The 22,338-nt window shown below is 47.7% G+C and overlaps 1 protein-coding gene across 3 annotated transcripts in view; it reads right to left on the bottom strand.

The window, feature by feature from the left end:
* MRTFB (myocardin related transcription factor B) overlaps window positions 1-22,338 on the bottom strand; it is a 364,509-nt gene that overhangs the window by 203,252 nt on the left and 138,919 nt on the right. For all 3 annotated transcript variants that reach the window (XM_086941355.1, XM_086941357.1, XM_086941356.1), the window contains exon 3: window positions 5,119-5,174. In XM_086941355.1, the coding sequence (XP_086797481.1) occupies window positions 5,119-5,174 (56 nt within the window). The remainder of the gene's footprint in view (window positions 1-5,118; window positions 5,175-22,338) is intronic.

The raw sequence follows: 22,338 nt of genomic DNA on the forward strand, positions 1-22,338 counted from the left end.
AAACTAACAAAATGTGAAATGTAAATAATTCATATATACAGATTTACAGAGGCATGACATATAGACACACACAGTATTATTCCAAAAACAATTACAAAACAAAAACTCCAGTGAAAATGTAGTGCACAATACAAACAATTATATACACAAAACACAAATACAATACAATCAACAAAAGCTAGATATTAACACATCCATTAGTATCAACGCCAAATTCATATGAGAATAGTTCTATGCTAAACATATAAAGTTAATGAAAAATTCAAAGTTCAACATGGACTACAACATTTGATTTTTAAAATACGTCGACGTTTTGACCCCTATTCTCAGTTTGAAATTTATGACCATCGCTATGGGGTCTTCATCAGGACTAGAAAACAAGTGTGTGATGCAGTGTTGTCAATCAAGGTAGCCTCGTTATAAAAGGGTCTTCTTAGAGAATACGTAAGGCTTCCTTCAATTCCTAAGTAGGAAAGTCAAAGTGTCTACATGAATGGTGCACAGCAAATTAAACGCGAAGAGCCATTTCTTCTGTCTTCCAAAAATACTCTCAAGGAAGAACTATCTCCGGCCTTGAAGCTCGGAGATCAACAGATTCCTTTGTGCTGTACAGGCATTTAATATTGGGTCCCGAAGTGCACCGACCAGTGATTTATGCACATGTCAAGTCAGGCGCATTAAAACCGTTTGACCGCTCTAGCATCGAGCTGAGAGTCGCGTTAAAAACGTCTTCTCTCACAGACTTTCGTTTTTTCCGCGACTATGAGCCCGTACAGCACAGAGGAATCTGTTGATCTTCAAGCTTCAAGGCCGGAGTTAGTTCTTCCTTAAGAGTAATTTTGGAAGACAGAAGATATGGTTCTTCGCAATAAAATTTTTATTTTTTTACTGATTTGTATAGCGCGAACTTGACCCGAATCGGGTATCAGAGCGCTTTAGATAGCACCCGTTGCATTACATGAGGACACATTCATTTTTTGTTAGTCATGGGGAGATTAAGTGATTTGCCCAGAATCACAGGATGTTCAGGGTAATTGCCGAGACTCGAACCCAGTTCCCCAGATTCGAGGTCGGACGCCCTATCCGTTAGGCCAACTCCTTTTTGCCCTGTTTTGGGTGCTGTGCACCATTCATGTGGAAATTTTGATTTTACTACTTAGGAATTGAAGGAAGCCTTACGTATTCTCTAAGAAGACCCTTTTATAATGAGGCTACTGTGATTGACAACACACTAGCACAAACTCGATTTCTAGTCCTGATGAAGACCCCATAGCGATGGTCATAAATTTCGCACTGAAAATAGTGGGTCGAAAAGTCGACGTATTTAAAAAAATCAAACGTTGTAGTCCATGTTGAACTTTGAATTTTTCATTAACTTTATATGTTTAGCATAGGACTATTCTCATATGAATTTGACGTTGATATTAATGAATGTGTTAATATCGAGCTTTTGTTGATTGTATTGTATTTGTGTTTTGTGTATATAATTGTTTGTATTGTGCACTACATTTTCACTGGAGTTTTTGTTTTGTTATTGTTTTTGGAATAATACTGTGTGTGTCTATATGTCATGCCTCTGTAAATCTATATATATATGAATTATTTACATTTCACAATTGTGTTAGTTTCTTTCTTAAATTTTGAAATTTTAGGAGAATCGTTTTTCCCATTTCATTAATTGAGCAATCCTTGCATTGGGTAGATGGATAAATATAAGTGTTCCTGAAAACTGTCTTGATCAGATTTCACCTCCATCAGAAGAAAACATTCCTGAAAGCCTTGACTCAAGTAATTTGGGGTCTCCCCATGATCCCTGCCCTCATCCACCTAAGGAGTGTCTCCACTACTAAGGCACCTGTCATTAACCTTAGTCCAAATTGCTGCTTTGCCACAGCTTGTTTTTTCGCTCACCTGACACAGGCGACTGTGATAACCTTACTGCAAAAGCCTTCCACAAAACCTAGTGATCTAAAAAACGATCTCCCCATCTTCCTCCTCCAGAGTCAAGGCAAATATTAGAGAAGACGGTTAACACGCTATGGTTATGCTGTTTGTAAGAGATTGCTGGTCTATCTGGGGCCCAATGTGACTTCTGCCAAGCGCATGCCACAGAGATGGTCCTCGTTGCAGCCATGGATGATAAAAGGCTATCCTTGGATGGTGAGGATTTCACTGACTTAATCCTTTAGGTCCTTTAATCGTGTTTAGGCACATTCGGTCATTCCAAGCTACTACACAGGCTCCAGCTGATGAGAAACGTTTTCTCTGCCATGGGCTGCATTGAATCGGTTTTGCCTGAGAAGTGAGTCACCTTCAAGCATTGCATGGTGAATGATAACGGTGCACCATATATTCTATTCTGTTTTTGCTATATTAATACATTTTATTAGCATTTTCCTTTGCATAAAAACATTTGAGAGCACAAGTCGAGCACAGCACCTTCGACGTAGTTTCAATCATGAGATTGTAGATCATTTTAAGATCCCTCACAATGTTCCCATTGAGTCCAAACCCTGCATCTTTGCATACCACTGTAATGCATCAATTTCCCCCTCCACCCCCCATCTTCTGGGGCTTCTGCAGGGAAGACCCTGGTATTATATATTAGCATTTCCATTAGTCTGTAGTTGTCCATAACAGCTGACCCTTTCTGATGCTTGGGGTCGCGTCTATTGTATTCTGCCTCAATCGCACTTCTTACTACCCCACATGTCCATTGTTCTCGTGTGGATGGTTTATTCTCTAATTGCACAGCAGCTCTTAAGAATATTATTACCCTCAAGCACTGACCATCCCTCTTATAAAAAAATCTGAATTTTTTTTTTCACCTCTTTAGGTTTATCTCCTATGACGAAGACATGAACCTAGCATGAAGACACACTCGTTTAACTGCCCGCTTTAGAAGCATAGTAACGAATCGATCTGTGACATTACAAACTGCTCACCACTCCTGCACCCCACTGGGCTCAACATTTGCCTGGGCTCTGAAGGCTCTGGATTCAGGATCTGGCCTTGGGACAGGCATTAATGTTTTCACTATAGCCAGCTGAGCACGTCCTTTTACTATGTCAAATTGGTTCACAGACCAACACACTGAAGAGCGAAGCCAGCAGTCGTTTCCAGCAGGATCTAGGTGCACAGTTTGGCCCTTAAATGCAGCTGCAATGATGGTCTACTACTGTCAACATCTAGATGTTTCTGAAGCAAATCCATACAGAAGGAAAGACTGATGCAGTTATATTAAGAGGAAACATTTCCTCACAGACATTAGTTCGATATGGAAGACTGCAGTTCTGTTTTCAAATTACAGATATCCCTGCAGTGAACCCATAGTTAGCAAGGCTGTGCTTACACTGTGAATTAACAGATGTAGAAAGTAGGATTAATTCACACCTTCTGATATGTCACTGATAATGATGATGTAATATTTAATTGCACCTCTGATGTCCTTAATGATGGCATTTGTGATGTCATGTACAGGTGTACACTTGCTAGAAACATGTAACAAAATAGACTTTCTTACAAAAGGAAGCATGCAGTATAATTTTCATCCCTCAGGCTGCATTTCCAGAGGCAATTAAAAGATGTGTGAAAGAGCAATCATTTGCCGCTTCAGTGAACTAATCCATGATGTAAATAGAGATGTGATGTCACTGATCATTTAATTTGTGGTATCTGTGATATTTGTATGATAGAAACACGAATGATTTTACCAAGCGTGCCTCTACCACAAATGTGTCTTAACCATGTATTCTTTACCACGCATGCCTTTACCACGAAATTTCGTGGTATGGGCATGAATTTTAAAGGGGTATGTGTGGCTAAGGTCGCCACTACCCCGCCTCCCATGACGACCCCCCACCCCTGTCCCCGTGCTATCCCTTAAACTAACCCAAATGCTTATTCCGCCCTAAAACCTACCCCGAACCCCAACACTAATAAAAACGACCCCAACTACCCATTCCCCTCCCACTGCCCTAAGGCCTAAAACCCTACACGACCGACCTCCACTTTCCCCTGCCGTCCCTTAAACTACCTCTTCCACTGCCCTAAATCCTACCCCAGACCCGCCCTAAAAACGAACCCAATTGCCCATTCCCTTCCCATTGCCTCAACGCCTAAAACCATGCACCCTAACTGACACTACCCCACCCCCTTGCACTGTCCCTTAAACTACCCCAACCACTTCCACTGACCTAAAACCTACCCCGACTTCCAGCCCCAAAAACTACCCCAACTACCCATTCCTCTTCCACTGCCCAAAGGCCTAAAACCCTACACTATGCCGCCCCACGATATCCCTTAAACTATCCCAACCCCTTCTACTGCCCTAAAACCTACCCCAGCCCCCTCTCAGCCCTAAAAAGTACCCGAACTACCCATTACCCTTCCACTGCCCTGAGGACTAAAACTCTACAATACCCCGCTCCCCTGCCCCGCGATGTCCCTTAAACTACCCCAACCTCGCCCACTGCCCTCAAACCACATCGTCTTACTCCTTACATCCTCCAGCAGTTAGACCGCGCACTGCCTTAACCATGCATATGCGTGGTTACGGTATATGCGTGGTTTAGGCAAGTGTGGTAGATCTTGCGTAGTGGGAATATGCGTAGTTCAGACTTCGGTGTTCTGACTGTTTCCCATCTGGGATATCTTCTGTGCAGTCATTAGCAGTACACTAAGGCATAGTCCTTGAACACAGTCTTTAGGCCACGTTTGCCAGCATGTTTATCTTCTGGACTAATAGCCAAAGTCCTGGGTATAACTAATATGTTTCTACTTCCTTCCATTCAGATGCTGTATTTAGTCCCTCTGACCACAATCACCACAGCAGTGTGCACAGGTGAATTTCTTTAAACCGAGCCCACATACATTAACCTTTACTCACTTGCAGAACATTTCTGCGTTACAGTGGGTATACATGACTTGAGAATTTGCTCAACGCCAGCCGCAGACTTTGGTTTTGCAAAAAGAGTGGTTAATGGATTTCTACTACTGTAAAACCGGAGTTTTGCACATGCACTTTAACATATGATCACAACTTTTTTGTTTGCAACTGCCTTGAATAAATATATATCTGGACAATATTAAAATACCATCCAGTGGGCACTTTCTTACCCTGGCTCGTTCCAAACTTTTGATCTGTTCATGGAATGCAGCCGGGCTCTTCAAAGCTGAATAGGGGAGAAGGATGGGAACAAAAGGTTAGATTGACAGGTAATGGTTACTACACGAGATATATAGATTCATATACGGGTCGAACTGCTTGAAATCATTTTCAAATCTGGATCAGTTGAAATAATCTTCAAACGCATCCCATTCAGTGTCACTAATATCGAAATTATTTTGAAGTAGGTAATCTGTTATCCACTGAATGCATTCGTGTGAGCGGTGGTGAGCTTCTGTAAATCCATCTTGTCCAGTGTGTTGCCCTATATTGTTGATGCAGGCTTCGGGGGAGCACATTTACTAAAAGTGTTAGAACCAAACGGCCAAAAGTTTCACAGTTTTGCTATGGACACGTTCTTGCACACATTAGGTTTACTGACAACTCTATCGTCCCTTTAGAACAACAAAAATGTGGTCAACATGACTGGTAGCTCAGAATAAAGGGTACCCAGAAAACAAAACCGGATTCTTACGGATAGCATGCAGTGACAAAAACACAACCAAACTTAATGGGGGTCAGAAAATGATGAATACATATCTTTTCCTTGCGAACATGTGATAATTTTCTCCATTATGAGGACCACACTCAACTGTATCTCAATGTCATGGAGGAGAAGAACATCAACCTGTCCTCCCTACTACATGTAATTAGCCTTTTCAATTTACTGATTAAGTATTTTTAGCCTTCAAAAATATATCACTGGTATAATTGTTTTATTAGTCCATTTCATTCTTTATTTTAGACTTGAGGGTTGATTACGATGTCGTCCGGAAACTCTACCGACTGAATCGGTTCCGGAATCGTTTCTGACCGAACCGAGTTCTGCGAGTCCATCCGACTGATTACAATGCTTCCAAACATCGTTCGATCGGACTCGCATTGCCTTCAATGGGAGCCTGGGTTCCGAACGAGAACACAGGCTCCCATTGAAACAGCATTGGCATAGCCAACAGGTCTCGCATTTGGGACCTTATAAGTATTTAGTAATGCAGCACATTATACTAGGTGCTACAACATGCTTTGTGCTTAGAGCAGCGCTGCTAGGCACGAAGATGTGTCAGGCATTCATTGGCATGCACTTAGAAAGCAGTTGCATAGGTTTCTAATCGTGGTAGTTTTCTGTCCAAAAGCCGTTCCTTCAGAGTATGCATGGTAGTGGTGTAGCCGGCAACCATGAATTCAATGTACTGGTGATCTAAGTGTATGCCCCAAAGTATGTGTGTCACTCAGAGTCATTGCAGATGGAAACTTCCATGCTGCAAACCAGCGTTTACGTATCATTATAAAGCCATGTGCAAGGTCGGTGTTTCACTATTGCACTTTGTCACATAGGTAAAGAGCTTCTGTCAGAGAGAGATGTGACGCCTAAGACACCCGAAGAAGACCGACAGGCACTGAAAGTTTAAACATCACCTGCACCAAAAAACCTACTAACGGACTCAGAATTCTGTCAACACACATGTACCAGCCACGGGTTTATTGGGCTGCTTTCCTGTTTTCAAGAAATGCTTTTTCTTCAGGCATGCTTGGTGAGGCCTCTTTTATGAGGGTAATAGCACTGGGTGCTCCCTTTTAATCAAAAATATACAATTTAAGAATGAAATATCGCCACATGCAAGCACCATTCGCTACTGATCTGTCTCGCTATTCTGTACAAGAAACCTATGTTATGCATTTCAATATGGATCAAATAGTAATTAAAAATAGGACTTTATCGCTGCTTGCTTTAGTTTATGTTCAATTTCGTATTACCACAAATTGGCACTGTCAAATGAGTCTTCAAGTGTAGTTGCACAAGTCTGAGGCCTGCCTTATAAAACTATGCAAACGGGTTTGATGGGAGTAGTCATGTCCTGCGCCTGTGTGCTGTGCATGCCTGACCATGAACGGTGCTAGGACAAGGCAATGCTGGAGGGGGATGGGGACAGGGGGGACATGACTTCTGGTTTGCGCTCAAGAACATACACAATGCTGGGTTTGGTGGAGGTAATTTACACCTTCCTGCCCTTTGGAGTTATTCTGCACTTGGACTGCGCAGTGTCGGGCATTGCTGTGGTATCGCCATACTTTTCATCATACCAGTGCAAACCAGGTGGAGGGAGGCGAGGGCTTCCGCTCATTGTACAGGCATTTCAAAAAGCAGAAGATAAAAAAATACCTAGAAAAAAACAGGAGGAGGGAGCTCGAAACGTAAATTGCACTGGGTAGCATTGCTGGAAAAAGCAAGCACTGCTACCTTGCAGGAAGGCAGGGTTGCTAGCTCGGCTGGACTGCCAACAAACACCAGGGCGCACATGTAGGACTCCGAGACACATGCACCCTGTCACTGTGACCCATAGATCAGCTGTGTTCTGAAAGGGAAGTCACCAGAGTGATTTTTTAAAAGCCAGCGCTCTGCGCCCGTCATCATCCCATTACAGCTCCTCAACTCCTACACCAGTTAGAAAAGTGGTAGAAGGTGCGCACATTCATGTGTGCCTTTAGATATTTGTGCCAATATGTTGGTGCTCCTGTATGCACAGCCCCCCGCCAGCATATGCGTGAACATTCTGAATGTGGGTACAGGCTGCAGCAGGGATGCATGCAAGCACTGGGCAGAGCCAGGCAGGCAAAACGAAACTGCTCGGCAATTAAAAAAGAAAAGAAACATGGCAAAGTTATCGGGTTTTATGTAGCAAATCTTTCCGATGTGGCAGGTCCGGAGGCCATTCAGGAATGTTTAAAGTCTGAATTGCATGCATTACGATCGCCCAAGGAACACAGCATTCTTTCCTTATGAAGACAATGGTTTCCCGCCTCTCGCTCCGCAGCAGCAGGCTTAGGTTTCAACACACATAATGCGCTGCAGGAGTTGAAGCATTTTGTAATGGCTGGAACTAGCATTCACTAAAGCACGGCGGCCGTGGTAGTGTGAGGGTTGCGAACAAAAGTGAAAGCGCCAGGATGTGTAGCCTCGACTGTTTCGTTTTAGAAAATGTACTGGTGACTGAAGGGTCTTGCAAAACGGACGCATGAAGGTGAAAATACAAAACATGAACAAAATTCAGTCTTTCACTAAGAAGTGAAAATACAAAATATGAACAAAATGCTGCTTTTCACTAGGTTTACAACAAGCACGCGACGAAAACACTTAGTTACCAGATGGAGAAAAGACAGATGGCGGCTAGGGAGGCAGATGGCGGCTGTGCACGTGCACGCTGAGTGAACGCAAGCGGTAGGCCACCAGGCAGCACTTTAAAAACCCCGATACTAAATGTCTTGGAGCAGAGCATGCGCTGGCTCAGCGAGACCTAAAAAGGGGGAGTTGGGGAAAACCTTGCACCCTGCGGCAGGCACCCCATGGTGCCTGCCACACTATACACTATGCAATGGTTGTAAAGAGGGGTCCCATGGGAACCCTCACGGGCCCTATCCAGAGGCCTACGGGTGAAGGTGGGCCTGCTACGGGCCCCCAAAGTCAGATTCCGACAGCCGCTTCATGTCGGACAAACCGATTCGGAACGACTGGCAGAATTGGTCATCGTTATCACTTGTTCGAAAACTGTGTCCATAGAGCTGTACGATTCTGCTCTTAACGACTCAGGCTGCCTGAATCCTGTTTGGAACTCATTCGGAGAGCCCGCACGGTTTTCTTTCATCGTGCTCAGTCGTTCGGAAAAGAATCCGATTCAGTCGGAAAGATAGGTTCCGAATCGAATTCGCTGAATCCGAATCCCGTTCGGAACCTTTCCGGACGACATTGTAATCGATCCCACAGATGGGGTATCTGACTTTCTTTTTGCACGTTCATATAGCGCATTACCTCCCGTCCCTCCCTCGCCTTCCTTCAGTACAATTGAGGCCCCGCCTCCCACCCAGACCCACCCCCAGCATAAAAACTCTGCCCGCCCCCACCTCCACCTGTTTTTTTTCTGTCTCCCTAGTGGGACTTACCTTTCAGCTCCTCCCTGTGGCGGTGCCGGGGAGTCTTCGGTCTGGTTCTCTGCTACGGCGGTGCCTTCAGCAGCGTTCTCCTGGCGGTGCCTCCTCTCCTCGTCTCCCTCGTGGTGTGGGGGCGGAGCGGTGGCTCAGGAATCCTCGGCGGTGTCCGGCGGTCCTCCTGTGGCTGGGGCTGCGTTTCCGGGTCGGGCTGTGTGGCTGCCTCCTCCCGGTATGCTGTCCTCCCGGAGGCCAGGTAGGGCGGGTTTCGGCCCGTTTTTCCGATTTTGTTCCTGCTTGAGTGGTTCTATTGCCTGCGGGGCGGCCCTTGGTGCTGTGGCTTGGCGGCTGTTCTCGTGCCTTTGGTGGCTCGGGCTCTCGCTGCCTGGGGTGCGTCTCCGGCCACTGCTCCATGTTTCCTTGGGTGGTACCCTTGGCGCTTGTTTGCCCCTGGGTCGCTGGGGGTTGTTGGGGCCTGCTGCCTCTTCCCTACTGCTGGTTCTCCGGTCCCCCTGGGGTGCCCTGGCCGCATGGGCTCCGTGTGGGGGTGTTCTGCCTCTCGTGTCTGCTTCTGTTGCTTGACTTGGTTGAGGCTGCTCTGTCCAGTGTTCTGGGGTTTGGCGGGTGGCTTCTCTTCCCTCCCATCTTCGTCCTGCGGCTCCTGTTCGGGGCTGGTTCCTGGGATTTGGGGGGTCCTTCTGCCGCCTTTGGCGTTGCGTTGGGCTCTGGGTTCTTGTCATGGATTTTTCGCTGAACTCCTGCGCTGGTCGGGGGTTGGGGGGGCTTTGCTCTTTTCCTGCCGGGCTGGAACTGTGGGGTTCTTTCTTTGCTGTTCCCGGCCCTTCTGGTTAGGGCTTGACCTTAATGCCCGGTGTGGTGTGTGGTGCTGTGGGTGTGGCATGCGTTGCCCGTGCGTGGTATTTTTCCGTGCTGTTCCCACTGTTGTGCGCTGCTCTATCCACGGTGGCCTGCCCGGCTGGCGGTTGCCTGTGTGACGTGCCGGGGCGGTCTCTCCTCTGCCCTCTGTGTTCCTTCTGCGCTGTGTTGGTCCTGGAGGGTTTTCAGGTTTCTTTACGCGCTCGGTTGGTGTCTGGGGTTTCGCTTCTGTGCTACTCATCCCTCTCTTCCTCCAGTGGCTTTGCTGCTTGGTGGTGGTCGCCCCTTTCCTCCCGTTGTGCTGCCGGACTCTGTCCTGGCCGTGCTGCTTGGTGGGTCTGAGCTTTGGCTGCTGCTGTTGCGCTGGTTGGCCTGTTCTCTGCTTCTTCTGTGCGCTCCTTGTTGTTGGGTTTCATGGAGTTGGCATCGGCGGCTCGTGGTGGCTGGGTGTCGCCACCTTGGGCCCTCTGTTTGCCTTGCCTGGGTTGGGGCGTCCTGCCTTTCCCGCGTGCCTTGCACTGGGGCCTTTCCGTTCTCCCCGCTGTGGGTGTCTCCTCTGGCTTTCGGGTGTTTGTGGTTTTGGCCTTTTATTCGCCCGGGCTTGCTACCTCCTTTTCTGGGTGCCATGCCCTGTTGGGTTCCTGTCACTGCTGTCTGGTCGATTCCCTGTCGGTGGGTGGTCGTCTTTGGCATTTCCTCCTCTGTGGCTGCGGGACGTTTCTGTTGGCGGGGTCCTGTGTGCGGTGGTTCATGGGTGCTGGGTCAGCTTGGTGCCGGTTCCTCCGGTTCGTTGGGGGTTCCTCTGCCGGTTCTCCGGTTCCTGCTGGGTGGCTCTCCTGGACTGGGTGTCCCGTTTGCTTGCCTTTTGTTCCCTCTGCTGGGTTCCTGTCGGTGGGGCCCGGGTTTGAGGCCCGCTCCGTTTCCTTGCTGGGGCTGGGGTGTCCGGCGGCTTTGTGCCTGTTCCAGTTCTCCTGGGGGTCTGCTCCTGGCTTCGGCCCGATTTGTTGCTGGGGCTGGGGTGTCCGGCGGCTTTGTGCCTGTCCCGGTTCTCCTGGGGGTCTGCTCCTGGCTTCGGCCGGTTCCCTTCCGTGTGTTGGCCTTTCGGGCGGCTGTTCCGCGGGCTCTGCCTGGTGGTTTTTGGCGTGCCCTGGGTTTTGGGGGGGGGGGGCGCTTCTCTCCACTTCCCTGACGCTGCTTCTTTTCTGCGTTTTCTGTGGTTCTCTGTGTGGTACGCACGTTTTCTGGGTTGCGTCCTTCCCCTTCGGCCTCGGGCCTTCAACCTGGGTCTTCCGGCATGTCCGGTTGCTCTCGTGGTTCTCCGTCTTACGGCGGGGGTGTTCCCTCTTCCTTCTCTGGTCAGCCTCTTGCGACTTGCGGCTGGAGTGTCTTTTTGCTCGGTCTGTTCAGGAGGTCCTTTGTGGTTCTTCTGGTGATCGGGTTTTTGGTGGCCTGGGGTGTCTTCGCTGATCCACTCTCTGGGCCTGGGGTTTGTCGGGGTGCCGTCTTCGGGCTGTGCTCTGCCCCGTTCCCTTGTCCGGGTGCCTGGTCTCTCTTCCTTCGTGGGTTTGGGCCTTTTTGTCCCAGGGCTCCTCGGGCGGTCCTGTGGCTGCGGGTGCTGGGGCTCCTGGCTTCTGTGGTGTTTCTGGTTGCCTGGGCTCGTTTTCTTCTTCTCTGCCTGTCCGTCTGGCTCCTGTTGGGTTGGTCTCCGGGGTCTGATGTCCCTGCTGCCCTTGTCGGTCCGTCCCCGGGGGTGCTCTCCTGGTGGCTCGGCCTCTGTTGCCTTCTGGAAGGGTGTTCGCTGGCTCTTCCGGCTCCGCTTGTGGTGGCTTCGGTCACCGGCCTGTTCTGGGCTTGGCTGAGGTCGGTTCGGGTTCCGGTTCTGGTTCCTGCTGCTTTCCCGAGGGTCCTCTTGCTGGCGACTGTTGTATCATTGGGGCTTGCCCTGGTGCCCTTTCGGGGGTCTCTGCGGTTCTGTGGGTGTTGGCTCCGTGGTCGTTCTGGTGGCTTGGTCCTCTGCCTCGATTGGATGGGTCCTGTTTCTGGTCCTTGTCCTTGGTTGCCTGGGTCCTGTTTCTGTGGGCTGGGTGCTGGATCTGTCGGCTCTCTGCCTTGGTGGGTGACCTGTGTGCTGGCTGTTCTGCTTTGCTGGTTTCTTGCTTCGTCCTGGGTTTTCTCACGACTTCCCCTTCCCGGTTTTTTTCCGCTGCTCTGGCCTTTCCTGTGCGGCCTCCCTGGGTCTGTTCTCGGGGGTTGCTGCTGCTCCTCGTTGGCCTTGGGCTCTTTGTTTTCCTCTCCTGTCCGGGCTGTGTTGCGCTCGGTGGAGGTTCCTTCCGGTGGCTCCGTGCCCTTTGGGGTTTCGGGCTCTTCCCCTGGGTTCTGTGCGGGGTTTGTGCCTGCTGCCTGGTGGTTGTGCGCCTGGATTCGATTGTGTTGGGGGTTCCGGTCTGGTTGGTAGTGGCTTGCGGGCTTCCCGTCGGTCCTCCTCTTGGCTGACCTGTGCTTGGTGTGTGTGGTCCTTTTGGGCCTGGTGTTCTGCTCTGGGTGTTGTTCCCGTGCTGCTGGCCTCCTCTTGGTGGGGCGGTTCCCTCCTGCTGGGGCTCTTCTGGGGTTGTCGGTGGCCCCTCTGCGAGTGCGGTGGGCGTCTTTCCGGCTTCTTGGTGCTCCTGTCTTCCTTGCGTGTTGCCTGGGGTCTGTTATCTGGTTGTTTTTCCGGGTCTGCTGTGTTTGTTTCCCTACCTTGTCCGGTCCTTCCCTTCGGGGTCTTTGCTCCTGGGGTTGGTTGTCCTGTCCGGTCTTCCCTCTGGGCCCCTTGCGGGTCTTGGGTTTCGGCTCTTGCCTTTTGGGTTTGCCCCCCCGCGTGGGCCTGGTCGGGTGGCTGTCTGGCCTGCTGCATGCACTGTGGCGGCCTGTGTTCCGGTTCTTGGTCCCGGGTTCGTGTTCTCTTGGCCTTTCCTCCTTGGGGGGTCGGCGTGGTCGGCGAATATGCTTTGGACTGTCGTCGTCCCTGTGGGGAGCTTGGGGGTCTTGTGGGCCCTGTCAGGGACGTTTCCCTTCTGTCTGGGCTGTTCGGATCTGTTGGTTTTGGGTCTGGTTCCGTCCTTTGTCCCTCCGGTGTCTCGGCGTTTTGGCTCTGTCGCGGGTTGGTTTTGCCTGTGTTCGGTCCTGCTCCTTCCTTGGCTGTGGCTCCTTTGGTCGTTTTGACTGTCCAGCCTCTTTTTTCTGTGATGCCTGCTGGTTGTGGTGTCCTTCCGGGTGGAGGTCTCGGTTTGTTCGTTTTGGTCCGGCTCTGGTGTTTGTCTTCCCCTGCTCCGTGGGGTTGTTGGTTTCGGTCCCCTGTCTTGGTGGCTTTTCCTCTGGTGGGGGTTCGGGCTTCGGAGTCTTGTCCTCTTTGCGAGGCCGGGGATGTTGATCTGCTGGGTTTGGGGCACTGTTTTGTGTTCTTTGTCACTCAGTTGTCCGTCCCTGTTTTCTTCTGCTTGCTATGTCCTCAATTGTACTGAAGGAAGGCGAGGGAGGGACGGGAGGTAATGCTTCCATTTCTAACGATAATGGCATTACTCCAAGTCCTACTCCCTCGCCTTCCTTCAAGGACCCTCCCTCCCTCCCGGTGCGGTTCAACTGAGTGCTAGCTCGGCTTGTTTGTGTACAGGTGGAGGTGGGGGCGGGCAGAGTTTTTATGCTGGGGTGGGTCTGGGTGGGAGGCGGGGCCTCAATTGTACTGAAGGAAGGCGAGGGAGTAGGACTAGGAGTAATGCCATTATCGTTAGAAATGGAAGCAGACTCGATCTGAAGGTATTGGAGTGCTTTAAGTGTCTTCTGTTAATTGCTTTGATCTCTGTTATACAGCTTGCTAATAACTGCCGGTTAAGTGTGTTTTAGCATATTTTAAATAATTAGTTAAGATAAGTTTTTTTGTTTAAATTTGGGAGTAATATCTATAAAAGTAGAATGAAAAAATAGCTGTGATTCTTGTATTCTTTGCTTTTCTATGTTTTTCTAATTCCATGTTGCTTTTTTAACAAAAACGGGTTTGACTTTCTGTCCACCAGTCAGTGCCAGTTAGTGCAAGTTGTTAAAGTTTTCAAAAACTGTTTGGAAGTTATTCTAAAAGTTTTCCAAGGACTTCTTGTGTTTTTGTTGCAGTAGTGGAGGAGCAACGTGGAGTTAGCTGCACTGCTAAGCACTTTTTTGAAAAGTGCAAGTGTTGACAGTTTTCGTGTTTGCTTAGTTCATTAGCAGTGTTTATGCCTAGTGCCCCATCAGGCCTCAGGAGTATAACACAACCTAGTTCTTTATCATAAGTGAGCAGTCTGAGCATGTCACTCGTAAAAACAGACTGCTGGAAACTAGTTGCAACTAATGCCAGCTTGCCTTTCTTTACCTGCTGAAGGTTCATGTGTTTAATTAAAGATCATTGGTCTATTTCGTCTTTGATGGCATGATGGTGACAATCAACCAATCATAAATAGTGAATAGCATCTTGAAGAATGCTTGTTTCATAATAATCCAAAGTATTCTATCCACTAAACTGCTCTGTAATTTTTAGTTTGTGCCAAAGTCATACCCATCATAGATAGAATCAATATTTGTATATAGGCGCAAACAGGCACCACTTGGCCGGTTGGTATTTTAAATGCGCGTAGGGCCTTGGGGCCGACGTTAAATCACTATCATTTCCTGGAAACGAAGTGTTAGGCTGCTTTGTTTTCTGAGGGTTAGCTGCATTCCTTACGCTAATAGCAACTGTGCTCTTCAGAGGTTTAACAAAAGGCAGGAGTGTACTGATTACACTCCTGCACAACAGTGGAATGAATGCACTCAGCGAGTAGAAAATACAGCTCCGGGTGCAATCAGAGATTACGCAGCTAATAAAGTGCAGCCTGGGAGCCCTGCACAGTGGCTGTGTGAAGACTTCAATGTGTGGCTCATTTAATTAAACTACACCTGTGAGGTGCTTACTGGCAACATTTAATCAAATCATGCTTGCTAAAAACCCATCACTCAAACACAACTACTCTGATTCATTGTAACATTATCTGTTCACTTACAGCAGGGGTCTTTAACCGAGGGACGGGCCTCAGGTGATCCCAGTGTTTTGTTTTCAGCCATTGCTAACATCTTTTGTCGCTTATATCCTGGCTGGAAGAAGGTGTCCAAAGGGGAGGGAATGTTCTTCAAAACCCCCCACGCCCATTTCTGATAACCACACTGTGGATACTTTTGCAGGTTAGTGGGGCCTGTATGACCAGAGCAGTATGTTTGGCAACCATGCATTTGTTTTCATTTTCAAAACGGTAACAGAACTTAACTGCAATGTTTCAATAAGCCCAGCTAGACATGTTGAAAGATTCCCTGTTTATTCGAATAATTGTGAACAATTGTTAGGAGTCCCTTATGATTTTTTTTTTCACGGGGGGGGGGGCGCTGCATTAAAAAGTTTGAGAACTGAAAAGGGCAGTCATCTGGGGAGCAATTTTTACGTTTTGGCGTAGCGGCTTAATATGAATCCCAGTGGCACTTATTTTTTTCTTTTTCACACTACTTTGTCCTCAGTCTAGTGGTGTCATGGCTGCTGGTTTACCATGATCCATCTGAGGGGGTGAACTTGTCAACCAGATAGGCCGGGGTGCTGGTCGTGAGGCCGTAGTGGGTGATGCCGCTGGCACTGAAGATGGTTCAGGCTGGCAAGGGGAGCCAGTGGAGTTCCATCAGGGTCCACCCACACACACTGTATCTAGCTGCTAGCTTCACTAGTTACTCTTTCCTATTACCAATTGTAATTTCCTTTCCTTCTTGTATCACTGCAAAAAGCCTTGATACCTCCAGATCTGGTCCCAATACATACATAGTTAAAATAAATAAATAGACTAGCGCATTTACCCTAGATTTGTGTGTTTCATCCTGCAATGCAAGGAGAGATTACTTGTGCATATATTTCTAATCTATGAAGAAGTTGCCATGTTGCTGTTAAATCATGCTTATAATTAACCACCTTTAAGACATAATAGTTTCCTCTGTGCTCAGCTTGGAATAATGAAATCACAGGTTAGTGGTGTGCACACATTCTGATGCGATAAAAATAACCGGTGCCTGGAGTAATCTGGATGACAGCGCGCTGCAAAAAGAAAGTGAGGCCAGCGCCGAGGAATGTGGGAGGGCGAGGAGGGAGGAGGAAGCGTTGTTGTGGGCCCTGCCATATGTCTCGATTTCCAGGAGTACAGTACTCATACACCGCACGAATATCCGAAATGAAAAACATTCCGGACTTAGGTCCATATTATATTTCTTTGGGTAGTTCCTCCATTAACCTGATCTCACCTCTTACTCAATTCCATCCAGAAGAGAGCACCTCGGGTCGTCTTAGGCCCTGATTCAGAGTGAGAGGGGAAAGGTTGGTGTACTGCTTCCAATAAAAACCAACACCTGGGGGGTGGTACTTCCTGGGTGCAGAAAATAATGCAGCTTCAGATTCTCATGTGTAATCGGTGCTCTCTGCGCCAAATTCTGCAGAATTTAACATGATTCCTCAGGAAAATTGGGGAGAGTGTGGTGTTGACCACAGTACTTCTTCTTCCAATCCCTGGGCAAAAATGAGTTTGCGGAGGTATTAGAATTTACTTGCCCACTTGTAATCGGGGCTTTACTCTTTCAGCAACAAAAACGCCGTCCCCTGCCACCACCAGCAAATAAAATGATAATAAAACAGGTTTTAAACAAGTCTTAGGGGCGAGTCGAGGGGATGAGTGGTGGGCCCGCCCGTCACTGTGCATGAGGTGTGCGGCCTAACTTACCAGGCCAGCCAAACCCCTCATGCGCAGTGAAGTCTCTCCAGCCTCAGCTGCGTTACTGGGGCTGGAGAGAGCAGGCACAGGCTCCCAGTCTGCCTGGGGAAACAAGTTACCAGCGCTCAGGCCAATCCTCTCTTGCGAAAGCAGCGTCAGGATTGGCCGCAGGGCAGGCTGGGAGCCTTGCCCATGGCCAAAAGCAGGAAGAGCTGAAGCAACAGGAGATGGCGGCGGCGTGAAGTTAAGTTTTTGTTTTTATTTGTCCCTGAACCCTCCCCACCATGAAGTTTATGTAGATCAAATTAGAGTTTAATCGGAAATGTGCTTTAGATGATGCAGAATGTGTTAATTTACGTGTAAAGTGATGCATTAGGATTAAACGTGCACCATATTAAAGTTGCACATGTAGGTTTGCTTATTCATGTAATGGAAAATAATGCATTAGATGGCCATAATTGCAATGCTTATAACGTAATATTGGAAAATGTGTGTTTCAATGTATGAAGGCCTGATTGCATATAGGTATTGGAATGTAGATAGTATGTTTAAGCGAAGATGGTGTCTGGAACTCAAGGTCGACCTAACGCTTCTTGGATGAAATCAATGTTTCGATGAAAAATCACTGAAAGAAGGCCTGCCTGAAGGGGTGCGTCCAGGGCGTGTTCATTGTTTTTGGGATTTTGTATTAGGGACAGTACCCCGAGGGTGGAGAGAAGAAGACTAGGAGGGAAGCGAGAAGGAGCATCTTAGAACGAGTTCTGTAGCTTTGGCTACTTACCTTTGCAAGTGAGTGTACTTCTGAGGAAGTCTTCACTGCTGAAACCTTTTCCTCTTGCCTGGGAATGATGCTAAGTAGGGATGCCACTTTAGTGTTAGTGTAGGGGTAGATTAATAATCTTTCTCTCTTTTAGGTCAATGCAGTCATCTCTTCAAGTAGGGACTGTCAATGTCTGCCTCATGCTTTTGGAGAATACCCTGATCATTATATTGAGTCGCCTGAGGCTCTTGCATAAGATTATGTTAGTATTAGTGCCCATTTATCTTCTTAATCCTCTTGCTGAGGTGCTTGTATGTCCAACTGTTTTTGGCTTTGTAATAAATTTCAAAACTTTATTTCTGTAGTCAGTAGTTTATTGAATTGGATTGATTTGGTCACTGGTAGAATATAAATGAAAAGAGTTTCTCCCCTTTACACTTCTTAGCAGACAAGAAAGATCCGGAGAAAGAGGATTCGGGAATTTGATAAGATACGGTAAAAAGGTCATCAGTCACTTCCTCCCTCACCCACCCACAAGCCCAACTAGTTGTTGGCATTTGCGCCAGAGGTGTAGCTAGACCTACTGCCACCCAGGACTGCCCCCACAAAGAGTGCCGCCTGGGGAGGACCCTGCCTCCCCCCGCTACACCACTGGCAGGCGCTTTCCCTCTACACATGAGAAGTGGATGCTCTATGCACATGTCGAGAAGAGGCAACTAAATTCTGGTGTGGAAATGTCGAGGCTAGGGGTAAAGTCCCTTGGGCACAAGGTGGAGAGCAACATTCCTAGTGCTCCCTATGTTGTCACTTGCACAGCCCAGGTCATGCAACAAGCGCCCCAATTAGTTGGGGGAGAAGGAGCTAGAGGGGAGCATTAGTGCAGAGAGTAGTCCATTACCTAGAACATCCTAGGGCTCCGTCAGGTGCCACTCCAGCATTTCAGTCAAAGTTAGAGGCCAAAATAATTTCACAACACAGCTTGGCCTAAATCAGAATGTGACAAAATAAGCATCTAGGATGCCCACCTCACTCCAGGTCATTACAGAGACTGTCTGCAGTCCTGAAGTTTTACCCACAATTCATACCTTTCATGTGTTAGTCTAATTGGGATAAATGGAGGCAACATTACACTACAACACCCAGCATGCACTGGGCTATCACACAAACGTCCAGGACTGGAAAGAGCGACCATGATGATCACCCTACAAGTATCAAAATATTATCGTTTTCAGACAACGTAGCAACATTGCTATGGGGTAGATCATCACCCACCATTCCAACGCCTGGTATCACGAATGCCTTGAGGGACAACCATTACTGGCAACCCACAATAAAAAACACACAGCAAGTTGTCAGGTAACTCCTTTGAATATCAGAGAATATCAGAGCCTGGCCATTCGCAGAGCTAGATAATTAACAACCATCAACAACATCGAGGTGAATAAAATGCTAGTGGGCACTACAAAAAGGAATTTCAGCAGGTTTTGGTGCAACCCTTGAAAAGAAAACAGGAACAATAACTTCTGGGTCTGACAATAATTCTACAATACTTTTTGGAAAACCATTATTTCGAGAGTGGAATACTGCATCGAGTCCAAGGCTTCTCAGCTTAGGCATTAAAGTACTGCAGCTTTTATTTTGGATGCAAAACTCCAAGCAGAAATGTCACCACCAACTGATAAACTCATCTTACTTCCAGTCCTTCAACCGACTCAAAGTTCTTGTATAAATATGTAAAAATGCTCAGCTATGTGGCAAACCATCTGGATTGTTTTTTTTTGTTGCAGTATCTGAAAGAAAGTCCTCAACTAAATGTAACAATTGTAGCTTCTCACTGTTTTTTCGACAGTTTTCTGGATATTTTATATTTTTGCTATTGACTTAACCAGGTGGCCTCTCACTCAAGTGTTGAGCTCCCGAACAGTCATAGGCTTCTGCTTGCGAAAGGGAGACCCACCCCGACATCCCATCATTTGGAGGCGAGCGGAAGTTGACTAGTCAGCTTCATCAATCTTACTTCTCTAGGCTGCAGGTTGGTTGTAATGAACATGTCTTTTGAGGGTTGAATTGGGTGAGGAGTACTAACATTCACATGAATAACCCAGCAAGCCAGAAGTATGGGTCCCTTGCACCTGTCCCTCAATGAGTAAAAACCCTGGGCCTCATTTATGAGGCCCCTTGCGCCATCGGAACTTCACTTTTCATGAAGTTCCGTGGCGCAGAAGCCAGCGTGGTATTTATCAGGCAGCAGTACGCCAGTTTTTGTGGCGTACTGCTGCCTGATATATATCAGTCCCTTTAACGTAGTGTACTGCATTAAAGGGGCGTGCAATGGGTGTTGCTGGGGGCGTTCCCAGCAACATCCATGGCCTTTTGACACTGCCCCAGATTTACGAGAAATCGTAACTCTGAAGCAGTGCCAAAAGCTTACGCCTCCCCAGGGGAGGCGTAAGGGAGGCGCAACAGGGAGAAATGTCTTTATTTCTCCTCGTATTTCCATTTTCAATGTGTGCTGCATTCTACAGCACACATAGAAAGAGGAAAAGCCTCTTGTGATTATTTTTGTACAGAAAGGTTTCCCTTCCTGTACAAAAATAATCTTCCCTGCAACACAGGCACCCTTGCACCATTGTGCAAGGGTGCCTGCGCTGGCGCAGGCAGCCCATTGTGCGCCGGCGGAGGGGAAAAGAACAGCAATGCGCCGTATCTTATAGATACGGCGCATTTCTGCCCTTTTCTTTTGCCGTAGGGAAGCGCAGCAGGAAGGCCTGCTGCGCTTCCCTACGGCAAAAATTCATAAATGAGGCCCCCTGTGCCTGTGTGCTCATGATAATCCTGTGAGTCATGACTAAAGGCATGTTCTCAGATAATTGTAGAAGGCTGACCTGTCTTGGACCAGGGTGGTAGGTGTTTTCACATGTCAAAGTTAGGGCTCCCCTTGGCTCTGATGAGCTGAGCAGTGGTCCAGGAACTAGCCAGAATTCAGTCTCTGGTTCTAGGGCTCGATGAAGATGACTGTGTGGTCCATTGAGTATCTGTAGGTCACCTAGACGAAGTACACAGTTTGGATTTGGGGTTGGAGTCAGCCTTAATTGTTTTTCGTATTCAGAGAGCCTATCCTGTATCAAGCCCTTGCTACCCTTTAGAAAGCCACGGACCTTTATTGGAGACTCACGGAGTTCTCATTCAAGTGGAAGACGGGTTTGATCACCATGTGCACAACTTACTGGACCAGTAACAACTGGGAAATTCTAACATGAAGCACTGATAGTTAGCCATTTTTTTCCAGTTTCTTCAATTGTGGTAGACATAGTTTGAGTAGAGAGGATTCTGATCTGCCCGAGTGATTTTTATTTGTTTTTCTTCTTAATTGGGGTAGGATGAGTAAGGCTTATTTAACTTATAGGTAACACTTAGATTTACTTTAAATACTGTCCCCCAATAACATCCACAGATATTCATAATGTTAAAAATACATAGCATTCCCGGCCTTCATCTTGTCCAGAAGCTACATGTTTTGCAATATAGAAGTGTTTATCCTCCAACATTTTAACTTAGCAGGATGTTATCCAAACCAAGATGTAAATAGACTTGAGCATGGTCACATATCTAGATGTTGGCAGACTCGGAGTAACTCCGCCTGATGTTAGCCATAAACCAGCTGTTGAGGACCCTTCCTGACCAAGGAAGAAGAATTTGTGCTCATGGACAGGAGTATGCCTTTTACTCACAGGTCGGACTGGTTGAGATGTTTTCATTAGTCCAGAGAAAGCATGTTTGCTTCTTCTAGTTGTTGTTTACTAGAATCGGCTGCAAAAGATCTGTCAGACATTAGAGCTATACACTTTTTGATACATTCCCTTATTACTAGGACCACCCTTGTGTTCTTTAGATACAGTGCCAATGAATGAGAATAGGAGATGTTTTGACGTTGGGGCCTAAAACAAATACTGTAATGGGAATAATTGAGTCATAGGTCAGTGGCCAAAGACAAAGGGGTATTAGATACTTTGATGGAAAGACGGTGTCCTCCAGGAAACTCTTGAGCTGCGGAGTGCCACAGGGCTCTTCCCTGAGCCCTGTATTGTTCAACGTCTACATGAGGCCGCTGGCGGGTGTTGTAGAACCATACGGCATTAAAATCGTGTCATATGCCGACGACACCCAGCTTGTGGTCTCGCTGGCAACGGAGAACAATACTCACTCCCCAGCAGACCTGTTAAACTGCCTAGTGGACGTGAAGGGTTGGATGACCAACTCCTCCCTTAAGCTGAACGGAGATAAGACGGAGCTCATGCTCCTGGGCCCAACCTCTCCTATGTCTTTCACGTCCCTATGGCCCAGTGCTCTGGGTCCCCCGCCCACTCATAAAGAAAGTGTCAAAAGCCTAGGAGTATGGCTAGATGATAAACTTTCCTTCTCCACCCAGGCCAAAAAACTGTCTGCCACCTGCTTTGGCCTACTCAGAATTCTGAGGAAGGTGCTCCCGTTACTTCCCCTAGAGGCAAAAAAGGTGGCAGTCCAAGGTCTGATTCAATCTCGCCTGGACTCAAATAATGCTTTATACCTAGGGGCCCCGGAGATGACCCTCAGGAAACTGCAAATTGTTCAGAATTGTGCAGCACGCACTTTACTGAAAATTCCTCGGACCCAGTCGGCCAGACCTGCTCTGAAGAGTCTCCACTGGCTGCCAGTGAAGCAGAGAGTGTCCTTCAAGGCGCTATGCCTGGCACATCGCACCTTTTGGAAGACGGGACCTGCCATAAACACCGGCCTGGTCACCCCCTACCACCCTAAAAGGAACCTTCGGTCTTCAGAGGCTTTCCTGGCCG

This window comes from Lissotriton vulgaris, chromosome 10, assembly GCF_964263255.1.
Source record: "Lissotriton vulgaris chromosome 10, aLisVul1.2, whole genome shotgun sequence".
NCBI lineage: Eukaryota > Metazoa > Chordata > Amphibia > Caudata > Salamandridae > Lissotriton > Lissotriton vulgaris.